The 19,134-nt window shown below is 34.5% G+C and overlaps 1 protein-coding gene across 1 annotated transcript in view; it reads right to left on the reverse strand.

Moving 5' to 3' along the window:
- The window catches only part of LOC145260380 (cadherin-related tumor suppressor-like), a 736,127-nt gene that overhangs the window by 150,129 nt on the left and 566,864 nt on the right, over positions 1 to 19,134 (reverse strand). The window contains exons 3-4 of the mRNA XM_080118334.1: positions 9,581 to 9,924; positions 6,246 to 6,447 (exon numbers count right to left, since the gene is read on the reverse strand). Of these exons, the coding sequence (XP_079974460.1) occupies positions 6,246 to 6,447; positions 9,581 to 9,924 (546 nt within the window). The remainder of the gene's footprint in view (positions 1 to 6,245; positions 6,448 to 9,580; positions 9,925 to 19,134) is intronic.

Consider the following 19,134-nt stretch of genomic DNA (forward strand, 5'->3'; position numbering starts at 1 on the left):
TGGGTTGAAACGAATGGGAAATGGAGACTCTACTTTACACACTCTCTCTTTCTCCCTCCTACTCAAAATAAATGTCTCCATTTCCCGTTCGTTTCAACCCAGTTGATAACCACAATCTCTCTCCCTGTCATTCTTTCTCTTTCATTTTCTTTCTCTCTTTCCAATTTTAATTTTGCTATTCAATTCAGTCTAATTTACTTTACACACTCTTTCCCTCTCCTACACAAAATAAATATGTATAAAAATTGAAAAGCAAAATTAAAATGACAAAGAGAGAAAGAAAATGACAGAGAGATGGGAGAGAGAGACAGAGAGATGGGAGAGAGAGACAGAGAGATGGGAGAGAGAGACAGAGATATGGGAGAGAGAGACAGAGATATGGGAGAGAGAGACAGAGAGATGGGAGAGAGAGACAGGGGGGAGAGAGAGACAGCGGGGGAGAGAGAGACAGCGGGGGAGAGAGAGACAGCGGGGGAGAGAGAGACAGCGGGGGAGAGAGAGACAGAGGGGAGAGAGAGAGACAGGGGGGGGAGAGAGAGACAGGGGGGGAGAGAGAGACAGGGGGGGAGAGAGAGACAGGGGGGGAGAGAGAGACAGGGGGGGAGAGAGAGACAGGGGGGGAGAGAGAGGAAGAATTAGAGAGAGAGAGAGAGAGGAAGAATTAGAGAGAGAGAGAGAGAGAGAGAGAGGAAGAATTAGAGAGAGAGAGAGAGAGAGAGAGAGAGAGAGAGGAAGAATTAGAGAGAGAGAGAGAGAGAGAGAGAGAGAGGAAGAATTAGAGAGAGAGAGAGAGAGAGAGAGAGAGGAAGAATTAGAGAGAGAGAGAGAGAGAGAGAGAGAGGAAGAATTAGAGAGAGAGAGAGAGAGAGAGAGAGGAAGAATTAGAGAGAGAGAGGAAGAATTAGAGAGAGAGAGGAAGAATTAGAGAGAGAGAGGAAGAATTAGAGAGAGAGAGGAAGAATTAGAGAGAGAGAGGAAGAATTAGAGAGAGAGAGGAAGAATTAGAGAGAGAGAGGAAGAATTAGAGAGAGAGAGGAAGAATTAGAGAGAGAGAGGAAGAATTAGAGAGAGAGAGGAAGAATTAGAGAGAGAGAGGAAGAATTAGAGAGAGAGAGGAAGAATTAGAGAGAGAGAGGAAGAATTAGAGAGAGAGAGGAAGAATTAGAGAGAGAGAGAGGAAGAATTAGAGAGAGAGAGAGGAAGAATTAGAGAGAGAGAGGAAGAATTAGAGAGAGAGAGAGGAAGAATTAGAGAGAGAGAGGAAGAATTAGAGAGAGAGAGGAAGAATTAGAGAGAGAGAGAGAGGAAGAATTAGAGAGAGAGAGGAAGAATTAGAGAGAGAGAGGAAGAATTAGAGAGAGAGAGGAAGAATTAGAGAGAGAGAGGAAGAATTAGAGAGAGAGAGAAAGAATAAGAGAGAGAGAGAAAGAATAAGAGAGAGAGAGAAAGAATAAGAGAGAGAGAGAAAGAATAAGAGAGAGAGAGAAAGAATAAGAGAGAGAGAGAAAGAATAAGAGAGAGAGAGAAAGAATAAGAGAGAGAGAAAGAATAAGAGAGAGAGAGAAAGAATAAGAGAGAGAGAGAAAGAATAAGAGAGAGAGAGAAAGAATAAGAGAGAGAGAGAAAGAATAAGAGAGAGAGAGAAAGAATTAGAGAGAGAGAGAAAGAATTAGAGAGAGAGAGAAAGAATTAGAGAGAGAGAGAGAAAGAATTAGAGAGAGAGAGAAAGAATTAGAGAGAGAGAGAGAAAGAATTAGAGAGAGAGAGAGAAAGAATTAGAGAGAGAGAGAAAGAATTAGAGAGAGAGAGAAAGAATTAGAGAGAGAGAAAGAATTAGAGAGAGAGAAAGAATTAGAGAGAGAAAAAGAATTAGAGAGAGAAAAAGAATTAGAGAGAGAAAAAGAATTAGAGAGAGAGAAAGAATTAGAGAGAGAGAGAAAGAATTAGAGAGAGAGAGAAAGAATTAGAGAGAGAGAGAAAGAATTAGAGAGAGAGAGAAAGAATTAGAGAGAGAGAGAGAGAAAGAATTAGAGAGAGAGAAAGAATTAGAGAGAGAGAAAGAATTAGAGAGAGAGAAAGAATTAGAGAGAGAGAAAGAATTAGAGAGAGAGAAAGAATTAGAGAGAGAGAAAGAATTAGAGAGAGAGAAAGAATTAGAGAGAGAGAAAGAATTAGAGAGAGAGAAAGAATTAGAGAGAGAGAAAGAATTAGAGAGAGAGAAAGAATTAGAGAGAGAGAAAGAATTAGAGAGAGAAAAAGAATTAGAGAGAGAAAAAGAATTAGAGAGAGAAAAAGAATTAGAGAGAGAAAAAGAATTAGAGAGAGAAAAAGAATTAGAGAGAGAGAAAGAATTAGAGAGAGAGAAAGAATTAGAGAGAGAGAAAGAATTAGAGAGAGAGAAAGAATTAGAGAGAGAGAAAGAATTAGAGAGAGAGAAAGAATTAGAGAGAGAGAAAGAATTAGAGAGAGAGAAAGAAGTAGAGAGAGAGAAAGAATTAGAGAGAGAGAAAGAAGTAGAGAGAGAGAAAGAAGTAGAGAGAGAGAAAGAAGTAGAGAGAGAGAAAGAAGTAGAGAGAGAGAAGGAGAGAAAGAGAGAGAGAAGGAGAGAAAGAGAGAAGGAGAGAAAGAGAGAAGGAGAGAAAGAGAGAAGGAGAGAAAGAGAGAGAGAGAAGGAGAAAGAGAGAGAGGAGAAAGAGAGAGAGGAGAAAGAGAGAGAGGAGAAAGAGAGAGAGGAGAAAGAAAGAGAGAGGAGAAAGAAAGAGAGAGAGGAGAAAGAAAGAGAGAGAGAGAGAGAGAGAGAGAGAGAGAGAGAGAGAGAGAGAGAGAGAGAGAGAGAGAGGACGGCTAGAAGCAATTGCATTGTCAGTAGAGGACGAGGGAGTTAATTTGAAAATTGACTTAAACTCGTTGTACAACGAAAGTTTGTAAGTTTAATCAAGCTGGTTATTTACTCCATAGTTGAAGCGAGGATGCCTAACTTTTGCAAAGATTTGATTAGTGAACTTTATGGAGTTGTCCACGAGAAAGAACAGAGCATACCAAACTCACAGTTTGTGACTTTAAAGAACAGGAGGAGGAAGTGTGAGAGCTAGGAGAAAGAAAATGTAGAATGCGGGGAAAAGACGGAGGATGCGGGGAAAAGACGGAGGATGCGGGGGAAAAGAGAAAAGTATGAAGAATAAAAAAAAAAGAAATAAAAAACTAGATTGAAGAGTAAAGGTAAAAAGTTGTGAAAAAGCAAACAAAAATTGTTTTGATTTTAATAAATAAAAATTCTTAATCCGACAGCAGAAGATTCAGCAATTGAGATAAACATGGTATGGGGTGATCGGCAGTTGCAATGAAACTGTGCAAGATGTATTTACAGTGAACTGCATACAAATTGCATGCAAGATGCAAATATGTAAATCACCAGAATGAAATAGAGAGAAATAATAAAAAGGACAGAGAGAGAAAATGAGGAGAAGCGAGAAAATGGGGGGGGAGCAGGAAACATAAGGAGAGACCGATGAATGGAAAGAGAGCGAAGTAAAAGGGAGCGACATAGCGCGCAAAAGACAGAGAGAGCAAAAAGTTAAGAGAATAAAAAAGAGAATGCAGAAAAGAGCGAGCAAGAAAAATAGCCAGTAAGAAAGAGAGTGCGAGAGAGAAAACACGAATGAGAGAAAGAGAGAGAGAGAGAGAGAGAGAGAGAGAGCGGGAAAACGAGAGGGAGGGAGAGCGGAAAGCTATATGCTTCTTTTTCCTGTAAACAAGAAGCATGGTATTCAAAATGTCCAGAAAAAAATACAAATTAGAAATCGTAATAATTATGCAAAGCAATCATTGTTGATGTTCTCGGTTTGTATACAATCGAATTCAACTTGCTATACCACACAGTGCTCGGATTTAGAGTGAATCATATAGATTTCCCTTGATAGTTTTCAGTTGTAAATGACTACAAATATTCTGCAAGGATTTGAACTCGGCATGCTCGATTCCATAATTCACATCGATAATGCATTTGCATTCATGGATGAATAATGGATTAGAAACACGAAGGGCAACGTGGAAACTTGAAATCATTTTCTTTATTTCTATTTAAAATCCTTAACATGCATTCATGCCATCTCGTTCGGTTGCCTACTTTGTCAGGTTGAGGCTTAAGAATAAAAGCCCCCCGCTCTCTCTCTCCTAAAAAAATGAAATATTCTAATTTTAAGAAAATAAAGATTATTACTAAACTATAAAACAATGGCCAGAATTCAGCAACCTTCTACTTTCTCAAGTTTATTGAATTTTTTCCATTTTCATATGAGGTTTTTTTAAGTCTGTTATGCTTAAGTTCAAAATAGCGGTTTCATCGGTCTGCCACGCTTCAGTTTGAAATGGAATTTTTTTTGAAAAAAAAAAAAAAAATTGCAATGGATGCATTTTTTTTTTTTAGATGACTTCAAGCATATTTGAGTCGTTATTGCCATGCCATGCTTATGTTGAAAATTGCATTTTCTTTGCTATGCCATACTTAGGTTTGAAATCGCATTTAATTCTTCAGTTACGCTTAGGTTGCAAATAACGTTTCGTTAGTCTGTCATTCTTAAACTTGAAATAGGATTTTCAAAGCTACGCATTCATATAAAATAAAAGTATTACGTTTGCATGATAAGCTTTGTCTATTTATCATCTCACATTGAGGGTTGAAATTTCCGCCATTAAACGCGTAGATTGAATGGACGCATCAAAAAGATATCTGTTATTACTTTATTTGTTATTGTTTTTGAAAATTTTCACGGCAAAGCTGAGGTGTGCAACTCGTTTAAAGATTATTTTCTGAGCCGGTTTCATTATTCTTCTGATACTTTGAAAATCGACAAGTTGCCACTTTGAGAACAAAAGATTACAGAATGTGATTTAATTCTAAGAGAACAAAAAAAAAAAAACAAGGAAAAAATATATCTGTATTGAAGAAAGGGAGAGAAGAAAGAAAAGGAAGCGTTGCAGGTTAAAAAAAAATGCATTAAATTTCGTTCAAGCCAAATTTCATGACACTTGAATTAAACAAGCAAAATATCCATGAAATTAATATGGGATGGCGGCCAATCTAACACTAGAACAATGTCACCTGAGATGCGAACAGACTTAGTCAGACTTCGCGCAATCTGCTGGCAAACATTCCACAGTTTTCTTAATTAAAAACAAATGATTGTCAATATTGCTTGGCATAATACCTAACCTACGCATTTTCAAGATTAAATTATTAATTATACATTTAAAACTAATGCAAGATGAAATACAAGTCTATATCTATCAACACATGCGTCTCTCGATCCATCTTTTCAAACACCTACATGTGCATCGTTACCTATGTTCCGCTTTGTCTGTTTCTATCTGTTAAGTAGATTTTGACTATTATACCTATTAACGTAAGATGTAGGAAGAATGATATCCCACTGATTAATGCATCCTCATCATCTGCTGGATGTTGATATTAGTTGGACAGATTTAATTGATTTCCAACCTAACCTATTTCTGGCCAGGCCTTAACCTTTCAACTCTTTCATCAGTTCTTTCTGCTTTTTTTGGCATTGAAAGTTTTAGTTGCAGACAGGCACAAAATCACCATTATAATAACATGAAAATTATAGCTTATAATTCTTCCTTTTATTACTGACTAGTGACAATAGCTTTTGCTAGTGAATGCATTCAAAATTTCTGAATGGAAATCAATTTAAAAAAAAAAAAAAAAAAAAGATAATTTAGTATGAGGGTTGTTCTAAAGATAAATCCACCTAATTTTTTTTTAACTCAAAAAGTTGAAGAGCTACGAAGATGGGATTGCTACCATTAAGATGAGCAACCTTTTTTACTCCGGAATTTATTATTATTATTTTTTACATAGGCATTACCACTTCTCAAAGCCCAGATGCCACTCGAGAATAAGGATTAAAGAGTGTACTCAATTGACTATACAGTAATCGCTTTTTTTATGTAGTCACCACAATTCTAAATGCACTTTTGCTAGAAATTCAATTACTTTGTATCTGACGCATGTCGATCACAGGGGCTGTTTTTTAGAGTCTCACACCGTCAGTATCTGCAACAGAAGTAAAACTTTGTAGTCATAAAGGTACAAGTTCAGGCATTATAACAATGTAATTTACAATGCCCTCTGGGTCATTCGGGTGGAATAAAAATAGGAGGTATTACTTTTTGAACGTCCTTTGTTCGAAACATTTAGGAAAAATACATCCAGAAGATCTACTTACCTGTGTCTGCGTCACTGGCAAAGACGGTTAGAATGGATGTACCAATCGTTACATTTTCGGAAACGGCTGTAGTGTAAGTGCTTGGACTGAAGATGGGTCCATTGTCATTCACATCCTTGACATTCATATACACCGTCACAGTCGAACTGCAGGGAAGCGGTCCTTGGTCCATTGCACTCACCAATAGGGTGTATAACTGTACCTAAACAGAGAAAGAGGCACATAAATAAAGTTCGTCCGTCGGAACAACAAAGACCATCTAAGCATTCTAGAGATGTGCTGGGAGTTTGTTTAAAATGGAGATGGTTTGCACAGAGATAGACTCACTCTCCCATTTTAATAGACCTGATTGAGTAGCAGGACAGGGTCAAGACAGCTGGAGGGCAGGTGTAATGCATGGGCTGTCGGAAGTGTCAACATCTTCCTACATACAACGCCTGGTATTCCCATATCTTAACCCATTCTTTACTGGCCAGGCTACAGATTGCTTAACTTCAATAATCTGATGAGAACTGATGTGTCAATGCGATTATGACGTAAGAAATAAATAAGGTGTTAAAGTACAAACGAACTATCTTTCAAATTAAAAAAAAATTGGTTATTCAGTTTGGTGGGATATCAACCCTAGTTGCGTCACTTTAACAAAAATTGAGAGATCTTTTATACATATGGTTTGGATATTGATTTGTATATATTTTGTAAATAAATAATGTATATTGATTTGTATATATTTCGCTAATAAATAATTTATATTTATTTCTACATACAGTTTGTAAATAGTCTCATTATATTCGGTTTAAAAACTTTGAAATTGACTTCAAATGTAAATTATCTCTGGCCAGATCTTTAGATATTTATCTCTGAGATCCATTCTTATGGTTTTCCCTTGTGAACTGGTAGTTAAATTGTTCTACATCTAACCCAAGAATTTGTGCCATTGAAGTCTCTTCTGCGTACATCTTCCTGTACTGTCCAAATTTAATGTTGTGAGGTCACCAGATCTAAGACACTTTCAAACTCATATCACACATATAACGTATCATTCTTATTGTTTCTCTCCATGCAACTCATATCCTCAACCCTAACTGGCCAGTTCTCACTTCTATACATAATTACACTTCTGCATACATATGCATGATAAGCTTTTTCTCTGGTCGATAGTCGTAACGCTCTGCTGGTTAGTAATAAAACTAATAATAAATATTTGATACGTTAGATTATGAAGCCATTGTAATCCTTCCAAATCTAAACCTTATTATTGACGATATAAAATTTTTGAAGAAAACATAATCCAAAACAATTTTTATTTACTAACTTGGCCGACAGTGGTAAACTATTTAATACATAGATGCAATTTTTTTTTTTTTTTCAAAATTCCGGTTCTTTGATAAGAATGGCGCTGGAGAAAATGAACATTAACCCATTGGCGGCCGAATCAAATGAAACTTAGATGTAGATGCTTTTGAGCGTCCCACGAATTGGATGCTAGCAAGTAATGGGTTAACGTGGTTTTCTTCCTTGGAACGTTGCCAAATTATAACTAAGGCTGAGACAATAGAATATTCTTTTCATTCTTTTGTCCCTCGACACAGTTACACACAGTTAATCAACCGAGAACCACATCCGTCTATATAAAAACATAAGATATTACGGATATATATTCAAGAGTCAAAACAATGAAAAGAATATGCTGTTGTCACAGCTCTAATCATAACACATTCTAGGTTTTTAACCAAAGAACAAACGCTTACAAATAATCCGGCTGAGACTCATCTTCTGGAATATAAAATAATCCAAAAGGACAGACAAAATTTCCGGATCACTGGAATCATGTGTGAAATTGAAAGCTTGACTGGAGATAGCTTATTCAGATCCAAACTTCATTTTAATATAACATTCGTCCATCTCACTATTTATACAAACAAGCAAAAAAAAAAAACAAAAAAAAAAACTTATAATTCATAGTTTCAAAAAAGTATATTGAAAACATAACTGTCAAAACATTAAAATTCCATTCTAAAAGAAAAAGAAAAAAAATATTGAGAGAAACAACGCAGACAATGAAAATACGAAAATTGCAATATCACTTGTATATTTATAAAACCTTTCAAATTGCATTTTTGCTGTTATAATTATCTTCTACATAAATAGACTGACATTTATTTTTAATAAAATTCAAACGTCATTCAATTGCAGATACTGAAAATGAGAAAATTGCTTAAATATCGATTAAAATTGTAAATATTTACAATAAAAGATAAAAGATACAGAAACAATGAAAAATTTGAAACAGCATAATTTTACTTATATTGAAAAACTGGACGTCACATACGTTAAGCTTGGTCAAATTTACTACATACGCGGGTGACCACTTGAGATAACCGGAAATATGCACAAATCGAACTAATAAGTTTAGTAAAATGTCTAAGTGAAAGAAAATCGATTTTAAATAATTACTGCGATAAAAATATACTTAATCATAAATAGAGCTTCGAAAGTTCACTAGAGATTTTCTGAATGTTTTAAGAGATTTTAAGGGGGAGCAAGTTCATTTAAAAATATAAATTAAAATAAATTGCATCAAAGGTGATCAATAGTCATACAATTTCTTCTTAAGACTCCTTAAGCCTTAAAAATTAAATATTTTATAGAATCAAAACCATGTAATGGATTTAGAATAAAAATTTCAATAAGGATTCTAGATATAAAATTTAGTAGCATTATATCTTAATTTGACTTAATCTAAGAACACACGAAATTAGTGCAGAACTATTCTGTCCGGGGAGTTCATTTTACCTTTCTACAAAACAGCAACTAGTATGCATGGTCTTAATTACTATTTTGTTAGTTGCTCAACGAAGAATTGAGAGTCTAGTCTACTATATAACCCAGAGTTGAAATTTGAACAAGAAATTAAATAATTTTGATGCAATATTTTTTACATAATTGTACAGAGGATGACCACAAAGACATGAGACGATTATATTTATAGTCAGGGAAGTTTGGAACGAATGAATCACGTATCGAAATCACTGTATAAAAATATGCTGAAACAGATTTCAGTCAGATTTTCGTCTTGACCCGAGAGGAGGACAACCTGACTTTGACTGGATTAACACTACCATTCTTTACCTGGAATTATATGCAATGCAAAAATTTTGACTGGATTGATGCTGATAATTTTTGATTAAGACAACAACATTTAATAGTCAAAATTGGATATTTTTCTTTTCACTATGATAAACTTATTTCTTTTGCCATCATTTATTTTAATGATTTTTCTATATCAAGAATGACTCCAGAATTTCATCTTTAAATTCCATATTCTTGCTTACCTGTTCGAAGTCCAGTGGAGATTTCAACTTGAAGGTGCCCGTTCTTGAATCCAAGCTGAAGACGTTTTTGCCCCAGTCAGATAGTAAGTGATAGGACACAGTTCCATTCACACCCTCGTCCTTATCTTGAGCTAAAATGCTACCAATGGTAGAATTTACTGGTAGGTCCTCGGGCAAATCAAACGTATAGATTGTCTTGTTAAATATGGGCACGTTGTCGTTGATATCCAAAATGTTGATCTGCACCATGGCTGTAGCTGTATGGAGACCATCAAATGCTTCGAGCTGCAGGGTGTAACGAGGGACAACTTCTCGGTCAAGGAACCGACGGAGGGTTAGAATTCCTGAAAGTGAAGAAAACTCTATTAAGAATCAAATCTCAGAATGTGAACACGTGAATTACAGGGAAGTTCAACTCAACAAGAAAAGTTTGAAACTTATGGTTTATACGTTCAATGAAAATTCAACTGGATTTGACGGGCGCGCACATAAAACATTTAGCAGCAGCAGTATTGTAGCACATATGCAAATTACTAAATGTGTGCGAGCTGACGTGAATGCGAAGAAAAAAAAAAGAACACATGGTCGAGAAAAGCAGAGAGAAGACGTGAGAAACTAGTGTGCATGGAGAGAGAAAAATGCTCCACGCGGAAAAGAGGACATCAAATATACAGGTGACCAGACAGAGTTTCAAGCGACTTTAGAAACATAATGTAATACGTTATTGGGATGCGTTATTTCACTTAAGAAAAAATTTTAAATGCCGAGTCAGATTTTAGGTTTTTTTTATTTGTTCCTACGACTGTAGCTGAAAACGTATAGGTCCGAGTTGAAAATAGCGACAACATGTAATTATTTCCACAATCAATCACCACAGCTCAAACACACCATGAAAGCTACAGAACTAAAGTCTTAAAATATCTAATATTAATTTGCTCAATAGGTAAGTTTGTTGGATGACATCCTCCGAACGAGTACAAAATCTTACCTGTAAGATATCGATTTGGGTTCTTAGTGATTGCGTGACTATACCTCATGTTAAGAAGTAGGAATATCCTACAGTCGAATTTAGTCGTGGTTTTTTCGATCTGTGTTAATTATTAGAAATTCTTGTATGTGGTGGCGTTGCAGGGTACTCGCCCCACACGCAAGTAACTTGGGTTTCGAATCTTGAGTTCGGATATGTTCTACTGAGGAGTCCAAAGTAGGACAAAACTAGAAATTAGGACTTACGATCTATGACTTTCATGGTTGGCGACGCTGTTTAACTGAGGAAATTATTATGTTATTTCACATTAAAAACAAAATCTATACAAATATTTATGAAAATGTTCGCCTTTGCATGATTTCTAATCTTCATATTTACCAATTTTATTTTACTCATAACATACATATATTTATTATATTTAATATATATTATATATAAATTTCTTTACGGTTGCACAAAAGTTTATGCAACAGCTCAATAGTTTGCAATACGACTAAAGCGTGTAATGTAATAATTATTGAAAAAATATTCCAGATTGCACCCTCAAAACATCAATCTGTAATCGAGCAATTATTTCTGCCAATTTTTTATCATGAAATAATACTATTTTGGAATGGACAATTGCATAGCATGCTATTTCTTTTAATTCATAAGCTTGAAAAGCTATGGAGACAGGAGTGGTACTATTAAAACGAGCAATCTTTTGTGCGCCAGAATTTATTTTTCCATATAGTTACCACCATTCTGAATGCACTTTTGTAAGGAAATCCATGACGTACGTCCATAATATTGGTTGCTTTCTTAGAGTCTCAAAACGTAAATATTTGCAACAGAGAGATGAAACTGTAAGGTTATAAATGCATCAATTTAGTCATCATAACGATGCAATTTGCAATCCCCTCTGATCGATTCGGGCAGAATAAAATAGGAGGCATTATTTTTGACCCCCCCACTTGTTATATATATATATATTATATATGACAATGAAAAAAATGTTGCTTGCAAAATAGAAAATGAATCTGCGCCAATAAAAAAAATCTAAAAAAAAAATTAAATAAAAAGGGAAAGATCTTGAACTAGTCTAATTTCATTTTCAACTCAAATTTTTGACAGGTGAGGAAAAAAATAAGTGAAAAGTTAAAAGTCAAGATGAAGTCAACACAATCATAAATATATAAAACCATATCTACATATAAAGTAGTAGAGTTCGTGTATGTGTGTGTACAATTCTCTTACAATCCATACCACTAGACCGATCATGACCATACCTGGCATGATGATGGTCCCAACCTACACATGGTGTACATTATTTTTCAAGGTTAAGGTTACTCTCCTATAGCCCACATGATTGGACCGATCATGACCCAATATGGCATAATGATGGTCTCCCACCTAGGGATGGTGCACACCATCTTCTGTATATAAAGTAGTAGCGTTCCTGTGTGTGTGTGTGTGTGTGTGCAACTCTTCTACAGCCCAAACCATAGGATCGATCATGACCAAACCTGATATGATGGTTTCCGACCTAGGGATGGTGCTCACCATTTTCAAGGCGAAGATTGTATTTAGTGCGGCTGTTTATAAAAACTCCCACCTAGAGATGGTGCACACCAAAAAGTATTTGCTCTTACATCTACATCCTGCAAGTATGCACGAGAAGCGGGTACCCGAGCGTACAGCAAAGTCCTGTGCGAAGCGCGGATATCTCGGCTTGTAAACATAAAATCATATGCACGAATTTATCGACATGAACATGAAAAAATAGCTTGTATCGAATCTGTTTGATCGAAGACAAATTATGCACACTATTTTATTTTAAATTGAGCTTTATAAGGAATCACACTAAAAAGTAATAGAAAGCTATCTTGTATGCATTACATATATATATATATATATTATTTATTATTGTTGTTGTATTTTGTTATGAAGCTCTATCTGAATATATATATATATATATATATATATATATACACTAGCAGGCTGCCCGGCATTGCCCGTTCGTAAAATAGCCTGGGTGCTCGGCGTTTGGAGGTGTGTGTTGAGCAAAATAAAAAAGTGGTAGTAGGCATGCAGGCTCGAACCCGTACCGAGAAAGAGGAAAAGAACGTGAAAATAAGTGACGTCTTTGCTGTTGCGCCCATCGCCAAACAGGAAGTGGCGAAGGTTTAAATTAAGGCTACACAATCGAAAAGACTTGAAAATATTGGCGAAAAAAGCGACCCCTACCTGTAGAAAAATACCCAGTTGAGGGTGATGAAATTAATGTATTTAGCCAATTGTTCGGTATTTGTCGTCCGAAGGGTTAAGCTTCAAGACGATACCAATCGCATAAAAATCCGTCGGTATTGTCGAAAGTTTTAGGCAGATACACAAACATACATACATGCATTTAAACAGACAGTTAAAATTCATATTGTAGATTATATTTGACCCAATATATAGTAATGGTTTAAAAAAGCTTTAAATAAATAACCCGTGCACCATCACCGAGTTGCTTAAAAGAGTATAGCTAGAATTTTTGCTAGTGAATGTAATTAAACGAGCTAGATATGACAAAGTTATATTTTCTTTTTAAATAAATAGAAAAAGGGTTTTAATATGAATATCAATACGCAAAAAAAAAAAAAATTATAGAAGTGTGTGTGTATATATATATATATATACACACACACACGCGCATATAGATGACTTTTATGCACGTAGTAATTAATTATATATATATATATATATATATATATATATATATGACAGATACAAATATATGTTCCTTGGAGAATTCACAGAATAATTTCATAAATCCAAGCATTTACACGAATTGAACTTGATTTACTTCGAAAAATTATTTTCATAATATCAATCCGAACTTCAGAAAAGAATAAATTTATTACGCACACTTCCAACCATATATATATATATATATATATATATATATATATATATATATATATATATATATATATATATATATAATTTTTAACATATAATTATCCACTGTGTGTGTGTGTGTATATATATATATATATAAAGTTATGAAAATATATATATGGCAATTAAGCTACATAGAATATTCCACGTTTCATTCTCACGAGAATGAAACGTGGAATTTTCCGTGTCGCTTAGTTGCCACACACACACACACACACACACACACATATATCTATATAATACTAAAAGTCTATGGATCTTGTATGTTTGCAATCAGATTTCCGGTTTTCAACATCCGGTTGCGCATGCGTAAATAGCAACGTCTTCAATCCGTTATTCCAATTCCGGAATTTTTATATCGCTTTTAATACAAACAATTTCATTTAATTTGATCAAATAGTTTTTTGTTTTTTTTTAACGGCTAAAAACATTCAACTTCGTAAAGTCTGTCGCAGTTTCAAAAAAACTTCTCCCTTTTAAAAAAACAAAAGTAAACAAACAAGAAAAACAACACTCATTATTAATAGAAGCAGCGGCGGTGAAAGAAAACACCTCTCACTTTCCCTCTAATAGATTTTCAACACTCCTACTCCCTCTGTTTTCGTTACGTACGCGAGAAATCTTTAATTCATGTCATTATAAATAAATAATTTTATAAAATCAACCGTAGTTTTTTTTTTTTTTTTAACGGCTAAAAACATTCAACTTCGTAAAGTCTGTCGCAGTTTCAAAAAAACCTCTCCCTTTTAAAAAACAACACTCATTATTAATAGAAGCAGCGGCGGTGAAAGAAAACACCTCACTTTCACTCTCATAGATTTCAACACTCCTACTCCCTCTGTTTTCGTTACGTACGCGAGAAATAGTTACGTGTATGTGTGAGAGAGAGAAAAAGGGAGCGATGTAAACTGGATAGTTAAGCGAAAGGAAAACATAAAAGTTTTTTTTAAAACACTCAAATTGTACAAAAAATGTTGTAAATAGAAAAGTATTGTCTTAGTTTTAGTGACCTTATTATTAGCATATGAATACAATATTTATTTTCTGTACAATAAGTGCTTAAGCACCCGTGCTTTTCAGCGATACATATTCAATAAAATAAATTGATTAATATAATTAATCTGGATATAAGAGAGTTAGAGATAAGAAGTCTCAATTAAGCAAAAGGATAAGAAAAGTTTTCTTTAAAAAAAAATTAATTGTACAAAAAATGTAAATAGAAAAGAATTGTCTTAATTTTATTGATCTTATTATTAACATACAAATTAAATATTTTACACAATGGGTACTGAATGTTTGCTTAAATTAAATGAAAAAAGTTACATTTTATTTTCATTTTCTATTTAAAAAGCCATTATTAACATGTGGAGAGTGTTTTTTTTATTATTCTGTACTTTCAACTAACAATTTCATTTTAAAGATGATATATCAAAATTTGAATTTAACTATAATAAGGATTATGATACCTGTTCAGTGCATATTTACCTATAAGTATGACCAACCACTTATAATTCAGTAACTGTAATTTAAAAAAAAATAACAATTATAATAAACAGAACGACTCATAGAAATCTATCTATATTCTTTTTTCATTTTAATATACTTTCATAGAAATGCTTCTGTTATGTAAAAAAAACTATTTTCTTTATGCCACAAGTGTCACGCTCATACATGAATTCCATAGCTAATATAACGTACTGACCCAACGGGTCACGGGTGGTCTAGTATATATATATATAACTTACCTAGCTCTACCTATGTATCGAGCACTATTGAAATGAATACTGAAAAATTTACGCATAAAATTATATTAATTCATGTGACTAAATAAAGTATATATATATATATATATATATATATATATACACACACACACAACAAACAAACAAATACAGCAACACACAATCACATACGTCTATTACTAAACGAGTTCCCTTAGTGAGCTTCATTATATTTTAATTTATTCGGATTTCATATTTATTATGTCAGGGTCAATTCACTATCGATTATTATATTGTACTCAATATATAGTAATTTCAAAATTAAAAAAAGAATGACTTGGATCCCATCAATTTAAATCGAAACCAAAACATACAGCGCTCCAGTCTTAGTCGTTACTGTTTGAACTAGCGTCAGATCGATGAAAATTAATTTGAAATTAATAGATTATAACGTATATGTATTTGCGCATGAATATTATAACATGTTAAGTCGACTTAGGCCTGTCAAGTTCCATTTTTTTGGACCGGATAAAACCCATAAAGAAAGCTAAAAAAAAAAAAAAATGCAATCCTTTGACCTGATTCGGGCCGCTCTGCGACATTGCGTTTCGAAGGAGATGCAGTTTGGAAAAAGAAAAAATGGGGACAGACATTCCGAGTTTTATAAATTAACTATGTAATCTTTTAGTTTCTAATCTTATTGGGGAAGCAAAACCTACTTTGCTTTCGTTTTGTATAAATATGATAACATAACACTAAACCCTTTTTGCTACTTACTATCGCAACAATACCTACTTTATATGATTCAGTGAACACAAATATCTAACGCTGCATTCTGAGAAAATAAACATTTTGATAACAAAAAATGAAACAAAACCTAGATTGTAGGATTAAATTAAGATTTGACTCGATTATTTTATATACGTATTACATATGTACACTTCACCATTCGAAATAGATCGACAAATTAAAAAAAAATAATGAAGTGAATGCACAAATAAAATATTTTGAAAGTAAAAACATTTTTACATTAAGAGAACATTATATTTTGTTTTCACTAAGCAAATAATTTAATATAAACAATCGAATTTTGTTTTAGCTGTATATTCATAGAATTCGGAGAAATTTCAGAATTTAATTAAAAAATAACTGCCAAAGATTTAAGAAAACTGATTTCAAACAGAAATAGAGATAAAAAAGCAGACACACGTACTATACTTGCAAAAGAGATCAAACAAAATAGAAGGCAACAATAGAAAAGACGGAGCCAAAGATATAAAGAGAGACGGAGCCAACAGAATTTATATATATATATATATATATATATATATATATATATATATATATATATGAGAGAGAGAGCGGCAACGTCACAAAGAGAGAGAGAGCGGCAACGTCACAAAGAGAGAGAGAGCGGCAACGTCACAAAGAGAGAGAGAGCGGCAACGTCACAAAGAGAGAGGGTGCGGCAACGTCAAAAAGAGAGGGTGCGGCAACGTCACAAACAGAGGGTGCGGCAACGTCACAAACAGAGGGTGCGGCAACGTCACAAACAGAGGGTGCGGCAACGTCACAAACAGAGGGTGCGGCAACGTCACAAACAGAGGGTGCGGCAACGTCACAAACAGAGGGTGCGGCAACGTCACAAACAGAGGGTGCGGCAACGTCACAAAGAGAGTGTGGCAACGTCACAAAGAGAGAGAGAGAGAGAGAGAGAGAGAGAGAGAGAGAGAGAGAGAGAGAGAGGGGGTGACAACAACGTCATAAAGAGGGGGGACATGGAGAAGGGGAGAGACAAACAAATTAAATTTATAGACACGGCATATCTGGCAGGAGCTGCTAAAAACAGCCTATCCTGCCTTGACAGAGTACAAAATAGACTTCGTGGCTTTGTGGGGGATGCCCTTTTCTCTACCCTGCAACCTCTCTCCCACAGAAGAGACGTTGCGAGCTTATCCTTGTTTTATCGTTATTTCCATGGCAGGTGCTCGTCTGAACTACAATCTCTGGTCCCCCCTCGCCAATCTTTCACGAAAAACACCCGTCTAGCTGAATCCACTGTGAAAATTTTCCCCCACTCTTTATCTGTGCCTAAATCAAAACGCGGATTCCATGAACAAAGCTTCTTTCTTAGAACTGCACGCCTGTGGAACTCTGTTCCGTCTGCCTGCTTCCCACCGGACTACAACTTGGATGTGTTCAAGTCCAACGTTAACAAATTCCTAATGAACCCCCCCCTTAAGTAAACACTTCATCAAATCTCCACACTAACGTAATGTACTTGCAATAACCCTTATCCCTGAGTGGCTTCCGGGCCTTGATAAGTGGTGATCACTGTGTAAAAAAAAAAAAAAATTTCATAGCTTTATATGCAAAAAAAGGTTTGCTGTTGTGCACGAACAGCCCAATTTTCATGAACATCTTCGACAACAGAAAGTCTTTCTTCTAACTATTCTCCATAAACCAATTCAAAATTATTTTTTTAAAAGTTATATTACTTCGATATATTTAATGATTCGTTTTGCTCTGTAAATGTCTTTTTTCTTCCAAACTCCACAAGGGAATTATATTTGTTCTCGAAATAGTTAATAAGATATCATTTATGTAGGTAATTTAATGAATGCCTTGATTTAATTTTCGTGCTTGGTTTTTATTAAGTTAAAATATCTGGCGAATACGACAACATATGATGAGTGAATTAAAAATGATATATTACTCACATACCCGCCTCGTTAGATGCCAAGAGAGTGAATGCGTGTCTAATTTTGAATAATTACATTAAATTAGAAGGCGGAAGACAACGACGAAGTAAGGATAAATAGAGTGTCAAGTCAACATCATACATCTCGGCCTCGAATGAAAAAACATGTCTCGCAATAATTGCACGGAATAAAACAAGCCCTACTACCTGCACACAAGAGCATTCTGTGTGAATAGGCAGGCAATATGAAACATTAAGGTTAACAGAACAGAACAACGTATTCAATATAGTTAAACTATAATCTCACTTTAAAATCTCGTTTAAAAGATTAAGTACTAGAAATGTAATTTGTTTTATTCGAATTACTACAAAAAAGATTTAACCCTCCAAAATGGATTGAAAAATGTCAGTTATTGTCCCTGTTTATCCGCCACCGCCACCACCACACATATACTAATGGAGAGAATGTGGATGGTTTTAGAGAGTTATTTCTTCAAGTCTTTGGGGAAAATACATAACGCATCCTATTAACTAACCTTGCATTCTTTAATTCCCTAACTAAGCATTTCATTAGTTTATATATAATAGTGGATTATCAAGGCCACAGGGGCGACAACTGAAACGGCAAAACTGAAGCTTGCCTGGCAGGATACTATATACACAAATATGAGCAGCTTTGGTGATATTTTATTGGTTTGAAAATATAGATTCTTTTTTTACCAATTGTCATAAAATTTTAACCATAGAATGGTATTATAATCTTCAAAACGTCAGCAAATTTTCATGTAACTTTGTCCCTTAGAACCAAAAATATGAGCATTCGAATATGACTATATATATATATATATATATATATATATATATATATGCACCAATTGTTTTGGCAATTCTATAAGTTCCAAATCTCGGCGACTATTGATCAGAATTAAACAAATTAAGGCTCGTTGGAAATGTACTGACCTGATTTATGTAGTAGGCTATGTGACATTTGCTCCAGAGCTTATTTTTTGGTACTTTTTTACAGCCATAAAATGTTTCAATCATACTCAATTTTTTCCTAGTTTTTGCATATGAATTACAAAATATCTGATATTTTACCCAAACCTCTGGCCTTGATGGAAGGGGGGCTAAAACTTGCTATGGTTTCAAATGATCTGAAATAATAGCAAGGGGAGACTTGATTCCAAGTGTTTGTGATATTATACCTTCCCTCTTTGGT

This window comes from Euprymna scolopes, chromosome 3 (genome assembly GCF_053919585.1).
Source record: "Euprymna scolopes isolate OS-2025 chromosome 3, ASM5391958v1, whole genome shotgun sequence".
Classification (NCBI taxonomy): domain Eukaryota; kingdom Metazoa; phylum Mollusca; class Cephalopoda; order Sepiida; family Sepiolidae; genus Euprymna; species Euprymna scolopes.